General features: G+C 34.4%; 1 protein-coding gene across 1 annotated transcript; it reads right to left on the reverse strand.

The window, feature by feature from the left end:
- Positions 1-583: 583 nt before the first annotated feature.
- Positions 584-5,843, reverse strand: LOC120628405 (alpha-tocopherol transfer protein-like). Its single transcript, XM_039896761.1, has 6 exons — positions 5,677-5,843; positions 5,051-5,203; positions 2,687-2,804; positions 2,141-2,275; positions 1,738-1,951; positions 584-738 (listed from the first exon to the last, which is right to left on the reverse strand). Exons 1-6 carry the CDS (start codon positions 5,841-5,843, stop codon positions 584-586), a joined length of 942 nt encoding a protein of 313 aa, XP_039752695.1.
- Between the last annotated feature and the right edge of the window lie 2,448 nt (positions 5,844-8,291).

Raw genomic sequence — 8,291 nt, forward strand, 5'->3', positions numbered from 1 at the left:
ATGAAAATTTCAGGGAATCTCCCGATTGACCTGGCGAGTAATCCTGTAAGGTTTGATGACGATCGGAGCACTCCTATTTTTGAACTGTCAAACTGTCAAATACAGCTTTTATTTACTATGATGATATTCTATTGTTGGGTGTACATGTGTGTAGATAATGATCTTCACCCGCTCGAGAAGAGAATAGAAGAGAATGAATACGGAGAGAAATAAATGATTTAATATATTATGAGACTTAAAAATTTAATGATGTAAGTTTAATGTTAGATTTTGCTTTATAAATAAAATAAAGCAAAATCTAGCCCGGCGAAGCGAGCTGGGTACGCTAGTTATAGATAAAAATACATTTTTTTTACATCTCTATTATATTAGGCTAATCTTAATTATAGATGATTTTTGCACTCGAAATGATTGCACTAGCTAGTATTAATTGCAGGCAAAGCTTTTGCAACAAAAGTTTTTCATAATTATAAATACTTTACCACCTCATAGGCTTTGCAACCCCTTGTATACAGATTTGACATAAAATATTTTTATTTGTTAAATATTATTGTATCGGTTTGTTTCATTATTAATTAAGTAATTAGTCTACACTCAAAAATTTAAATGTACCCGGCATTCCAGCGTAATGTTCAGAAAATTGGTCTTTCTGCCTATAGGATTCATTGGTTGTGGCTTTATTCATTTCTTTGACTTGATCCAAGTGTGCCTGTGATGAAAGCACCTCTATGAATTCCTCTGGAAAGAAACATACAAAAATTACATTAAAACAATCTGTTTATTATAATTGATAAATATAAAAATACATTAATTTTTACATCACTAGATGAAAAAAATTCTCTTTCATCGAAAGAAAATATAAGAAGATGGGTTAAATTTTTTTCGCATTTATTTGCGAGCATGATAATTGTTGTTTCGTTTTAATTTTTGCATTTATTGACCTAAACTGTTTTGTAAGAGGAATGTTTCGTAACTTGTATAGAAGCGGTGATAGTCCAGTAGGTAAAGCTTCGGCTTTCCTTTCGTGGAGACCGAGTTCGAGCCCCGGCACAAACCACTGACTTTTCGGAGTTATGTGCGTTTTAATTTAAGCAATTTAAATATCACTTGCGGTAAAGAAAACATCGTGAGGAAACCTGCGTGCCTCAGAGTTCCCAATAATGTTCTCAACGGCGTGTGAAGTCTACCAATTCGCTCTTGGCCAGCGTGGTAGACTACGGCCTAAACACTTTTAATTCTGAGAGGAGACTCGTGCTCTTTAGTGGGCCGGTATCAATAAATAAATAAAAAAAAAAATTATATCGGTAAATTATATCATAGTAGTCTTGGCACGAAATCCCTTACGGAGCCTTGCAGTTCAATTTAATTAGTAAACATGTTTTTTTTTTATTGAAATACAATGGTTTCGGAAAATGGCACTGCATATAGACGCGATCTCCGGATCCGCTAGTATATTTTATCTGAATCTGTTTTCTATGTATGTTTCTACGTTGGCGAGTTAGTACTCCTACGGATTTCTTTGTTACAAATATTATCCCTCAGATATAGATCACAAATGAGATTTAAATGTTAATGAAGTTGAATACTTAGTTAAAAATTTACAACACTTCATGCATTTTGTATAAAACACCTAATATTACAACGAACATGATTCAGGCTATGAATAGCAAATTTAACGAATGTTAAACGAAGTTGAAATGCAAATAAAATCTTGGAAAGATGATCCATTTTACCCACTTTGGAGAGTTTCCAATGAGCGTTCCTCACCACCGTAGTCTATGGGAAGTATTGCTTTTGGAATAAATTTATGAAGTTCCTCAAAACTTTTGTGGACGTCGATCCGGCTAGCCAATTTAGCACTCATTACGCTTTTTAATATCGTCACAATGCCATCTACAAACGTTGACTCCGATATTATGTGAATTTTTTTGATTCGAACACCGTAGCAATCCTGAAATTTTATTAATTGTGTTTTGAGTGCGCTTCTATCTGCTATCGTTGGTCTACTGATTAGCATGTTCCACTGCAGACCCTTGACTTTTAGGGCCCTAAGTGTCTAGAAAATTATTATAATAACACATCACACTGCACAGTTGGACATAGTTACTCTAACAAGTTCCAGCCTATAATAGGTACTCACGATATAAATAGATATAGACTGTCTTATTTCGACTGGATTAAGTTTTTTCAGTAAACTTATCAAGTTTGTGTCCGACAAATCGATGATTGCGATTATTCCATGGATATAATCGTGAGCTCTCAGGTATTCTGCTAGCTAGAAATTAATTTAATAACATATTCAAATGGCATTCTTATAAAATAAGAAATTAATTTTAAACATTTGCAATAGAATTAAAAAAAGCGGAGGTTTTAATACAATGCGCTAATTATTGAACTTTAAAATAAGGGACTTCCTTACACCAGGGCGCTTATTTTTTATGTCGCACGACATGCAATTATCGACGTAATTTTTTTAAGCCCTGTTTTGACAATTCCACCGTCACAAGCTGCTGACAGTGTTTTAGTGAGAATGTAGAAGCCAATCTAAGTCCTTTCAGGCTAATTATAGCTAGGAATTATATTGAAACCTTTTTTTGGATTTGGTTAAGATTTTTACTAAAATTACATTTGTTGTGGTGTCCCATATCTGAAACCAAAGTACAAAAATTGTATTGTATTAACTTACAATTATGTTATGTCTATAAAAGTGAATTGCTTGTGAGGCTTTCCATTCCACATCGTAATATTTCATTACGTTTACCCTGTAGTGATCGTCTGTTAATTTGGGTAGCACAACAGTTTTTCTGAAACAACAAAATCGAGATTGAGAATATATTCAGTTATAAATTGTTTGTGGATAACGCTGTAGTATTTCCGTACCAGTGGAAATACACGTATTTTAGATAAATACACAAAACAGGATTTTTAACAACAACTTCAAATCAAATAATACTAGAATATAAATGAAATGGAAATGAGATGGACTTGTCATAAAAGGATGGACGACATTTGGAGTTTTACAGAAATGGCAGCTTGATGACAAAAATATAATACAAGAAAGAACGGAATATGTATTCTAGCATAGAGCTTAAAATAATAGACTAGAGAAGAAATGGGATGATTTTTAGTGTTATCTATCTATATTATACGAGTAATAAAATCGTAGACTAGTCGTGTCATCACAACAAAGATGTTTCAAAAAAGGTCCCTGGGAGACGTTGGGAACAAGTCATCATCATTAATAACCTATTACTGACCCATAAGGCACTGGTCTGTTCTTAGAATGAGAAGGGTGTAGCTGTACCTTTGGAACAAATCGAGAAATCTCAGGCTTGCAGGTTTCCCTACGATGTTTTTTTTCTCGTTAGATCAAGTGATATTTAATAGCGTGAAATGCATATAACTCCAAATGTTAGAGATGCATGCTGGTTATCGTGCTCTAACTCCTTAAAAGAAAGTTTGAAGTATCAATGCTCTGTCTTAGAATTAGATAGAATAACTTATAAAAGCAACTTCATGAAGATTTGTTGAAATTTTTTAGGTAGAGGACAGAACTCTTCAGCGTACAGCAGCATACCTCCCACGTAAGACTTAACTATACGTTATACTTAAACAAGCCACACAAAAGTGGCCAAATGTCGGGTGGTGAATTTACATAAACTAAGGCCTTACTAATGAAAGTCCCATTGAACATAAGACAGTCTAAGTCACTGGGCATATTTAAAAATGCTGTTAAGGCTCATTATCTCGCTAAGTAAAGAAGACTATTATTATTTATTTATCTACTCAAACTCATATTTAAGTATTTATGGTATGTTAAAATATGTATTAGTATATTTATTTTTTATATTTATCAATAGTATTATTGTATTTGTGTAGTCTGGTTTATGTATTAGTATGTAGATATTTGTATGTATGTACTAAATAGTGTCCCACACCGATTCGTTTTTCTTTTTAGTTTTCCTAATCCTAAGGTTGCCTGGCAGAGATCGCTACTTAGCGATAAGGCCGCCTTTTGTATCCTGCTTCATTCTTCATGTGTTTGTTGTTTGTTTTTTTTGTCTCGTATTTCTGAGTGGTGTACAAATAAAGAGTATAAATAAATAAATAAAATAAAAACGTTGTAAATCTGATAATTAGCATAAGATTCTTCTTTTGATTGTTAATTTAATTGTATGGCCAGATTAAACAATGCGTTACAATGCAACCACTTTACGTTTATAAGTAAATATGTGAATGTACGTAAGTGTACGAGTACCCCCATAGTTGACGCGGGTGATACCACGGGGCACATTTAGTAGTTATGTTTTTCAAAGAGGTAAGGGTAGTCAATGAGATTGAATTTGATATGATATATTGAGTTCGCAGATACACATGTAAAATAAACTATAAACTGTAACAGAACATGTGTATGTACGGGTTAGCCGCTATGGCATGCTTGATATATTGCCATAAATTTGATTCTGTCGTAAGACGCTTCGACGGTCGCGTTGCGCATCCCTAGGTAGCACGTAGCGCTTTCATTTAGTTTTTTTTTCCTTATTTCAAAATAAATAACAAATATAAATACGCTTGGTTAAATAGTCTTCTCCAGAAACTTTTGTTGAAATAGATCCTTAATTAACTAAAATATAGAGCTAATATACATACTCGATAACCCCCCACACAATAGATATCTTGACATTGGATTCCATAGCATAACTGTCTCCGATATAGATTAATGTCGGGGGAAGTATTACCATCGAAGTATGGCTAGACCCCCTTTCCAAAATGATAACTTGCATCTTTGGGACGGGCATAGATAGGATAGGACGTTTGCTATGCTTATGTTTCGTAGAAATTCTCTGTTTTTAAGTAAAGCGTTCCTATTTCTATTTCCAAGATGCTTTTCCTCTGTGACAAATTACAGCAATATCTATTAAATTGATCAATGGAATTGTGCTTTCGTAATCAACGATACACATGTCTTCATTTCTGTTGGTATGTAACGGAGTACGTCCACCAATCATAATAATTAGAATAATAATCAAAGCAATGAAACAGTACGTACATCACTTCGTGTAGTTGTTCAAAATCAGTTTTAACGTTATAGTTTCCAAAAAATTGAGGCAGCACTGTTTTAAGCGTGCACATTTTATCCAACTGTACTTTGGCACGCTCCAGAGATCCCTTGTTAACAATAAGTGTCGTCTCCAAATAACGTCTGCCTGTAAAATTAAATTTCACATTTAAGTATGTTCTTAATGTAATACTGTGACTTTTTTTCATCATCATTTTAGGTTTTCCTTTATTTTTTTTCGAGTTATAAATGGACCAATCTGATGGCCCACCTGAATTTAGGAGGAAAACTATCGCCTCTAAAGAAGTGCCGAACTGTATTAATTCTCATGCACCTGTTATTACACAGGCCGCCACGCCCTACAGCAATTTTGTTAGGCGCAGAAATAAACATGGCGGTACTTTAAAGTGTCTCGGAATTTTCAATTGTAGCTCGCTGTCGTATCGTTCGATAGAACTATAATTAAAAAAAAGGAACAGAATAATTTTTCGCAAATACCCTATTTTTGCAGTAACTGAGTGTAACTTTAACATCGCAGAATTCGAAAAATAGCCAAGAGTTAAAGAAATTTTTCTAACATGACTTACCGGTTTTTACTTTAAAGTAAGAAGAAATACTTACTAAAGTCCTTCTTATTAAAGTGAGGCTGCTTTTGAATCCATTCGTTTAATATATTTATGCTGTCATCCAAGCTTTCTGGTTTGTCAAGATTGTACAGTTTGCGAATATACTGCACTGTATCCGGTCTCAGCTCCAGGATATTGTCTATGCGAACACTGTCCATTTTGATTTTGAACCATCTAACTCGAACGATGAGAATGTACTGAGATATATTGCACTTACAGTATTATTTAGTTGCCTTGATTATATTTTTAAACACTAAAAATTTTTATTTCGCAATATGGCTACTTTGTCGGTGGGAATCCATAAAATTTGAATAATAGTGATTTAGATTAAGAATAATAAAACAGTTTCGCAACTTTTTACCCACTGATGCCACTATACACTACTGAGACTTAACAATGTATAAGTAGTAGAATGCAGGATAATATTTTAATCTATATCTATACTTTATTAAAACTGTAACAGGTTGAATTCTGTACATTGAAGATATTTAAAATGTCCTTTTGGAGAGCACTCTATCGATTTCTCTCTCTCTCTCTCTCTCTCTAATCGGTACTGAAGTCAAAACATTTGTTTTGTTCCATTTTTTTCTGCCTGTTTATGTGTCATGACCGCGCCACGCTGAAACTACTGAATGTATTCAATGAAACTTTGCACGATTGGAGTTCGTACTACGCGGTAGGACAAAGGATAATTTTTATCCTGGAATTCAGCTCAGTTTCTTAGGGAGAGGGGGTAAAACTGTTTGACGATATTACAAGATCATTCCGTCAAATGTTTTAAATAATTCTTTAGTTCAGTTTTTCACGTGTATATGTAAACGATGGTAATTTATTGGTTTGCCTTTAGCATACGAATCAACTAACAATGCGATTTCGATTCTTACCTTAACGATTAATATTCTTGTTAGTAATAGGAGCTGAGACTGATGGATACCAAATTCAACCTTTCAAACTTAGTCGGAAACCCATCCATTTACTGACTTGGGTCAACGTTTCTTACTTAGCTTAGTCGATAGGCTAATATGTTGTTTGGCTAAATAGCCACACATAATTTAGGTAAGACGAAACGGGATCATTTGTAGTTGGCATTGTTTACTTTATTGTCGGTTTCAAATAGTGGGTGATTAAAGCTCCAAGAGTGAGAACTGATATATTATTAATCCACATCTTAGTCGTTGATTTGATTGTGCTGGAAAAAGTTGCATCGCTATCTTTTATATCCGTCTTCATATCAAAGATTTGTATGTTTAGCTTAGGAAGGTTGCACAATTAACATTAATGAATATATTAATTCAGTAAATTTAAAATTAAAACTATTATTCATATCTCCCTTCAATCAAATATAATTAAAGTTTCCTCTCTATATCTTTCTACTCTCTCTATATCTCTCTATAAAAATAGATACACATATCTATTTTTAGCTTTCAGTTATTTCTAATGTTGAATGAATTAATGAAAGAATGAATGATAAAATGAATGAATGAATAAAAGAATGAATATACTTTTATTGTACACAACATAAACATGCAGACAATTTGTAAATAAGAATTTAACGCAAACGCTGCATAGCTACTACAAAAACTTAACATAACTTCTACGTACGACGACAAACACTGAAAATATCACCCTATAAAATCAGATCATTTTCTGATTTTTGGTTTAAAGCTAAACTTTAAATTCTTTAAAAAATCCATGTTGTTATCCGTCTAGTATAGATTTGGAATAACAAATATCTATCGTATGGTAAGTACCTATATCTCTAATTATCGAACACGGCCAGTAAAATGTGTAGATGTAGGTACAATTTAAGTCTGTGTTTTCAAAATAACTGCTCATCATTTAAAGCCATAATATTTATATTTTATTTGTAGTACGTTGTAAAGCTTTTTGTTGCAGAGCTCTTCCGGGGAAGTACTATTGCCATACTTATTTCTGCCATTAAGCAGCATTGTTGCAAAGCTGTGTTCCGGTCAAAAGGGTGTGGATATCTGTGTTACAGGCAAACAACCAACACAGCGTCTTCACCGGCGAAGACGAGGGCCCTGATTTCTAACTCATCCGGACGTGGATCCTTACCACGGTCACGGGGGCGTTCGGAATAAACAATGATTAGTCTAAAAGTCCACCAACACTCAGATTAACGTCAAACCAAGCCGAGCTCGAGTCCTTGCAGGAGGCTCCCTCGGGTCGACGTCGCCCACTCTCCCCCCGATGTCGTAGAGCCTCGGGGCTCTTCTCATGGCGAGCTTTCGCGCTCGCTCCACTCCCCCAGTGACGCCGTAGCAACCCCTCGGGTGGTTATTGGCAAGGGTCCTTGAAAATGGCATGAAAATCGATGTTATAGGCAAATGAGGATTAACAACTCCGCCCAAAATTGATGGACACTGGGGAGCATGTTGCAGGAAGTGCCTCTTGCATGCCATGTGAAGTGTTTCTCTGTTTATAGGCTATGGTTTCCATTCACCATAGTGGATGGTGGGTCATTTGCATGGTCCGTCAATTATTATATTTTTGATGCTAAATAAAATATAATATTAATTATATTCGCTAATGATACTAAAAACGTGGAATCTTTAGGTTTACGGTTCGTTGGAACAAAAACCAGA

The sequence above is a fragment of the Pararge aegeria genome, chromosome 12 (assembly GCF_905163445.1).
Source record: "Pararge aegeria chromosome 12, ilParAegt1.1, whole genome shotgun sequence".
Taxonomy (NCBI): Eukaryota; Metazoa; Arthropoda; class Insecta; order Lepidoptera; family Nymphalidae; genus Pararge; species Pararge aegeria.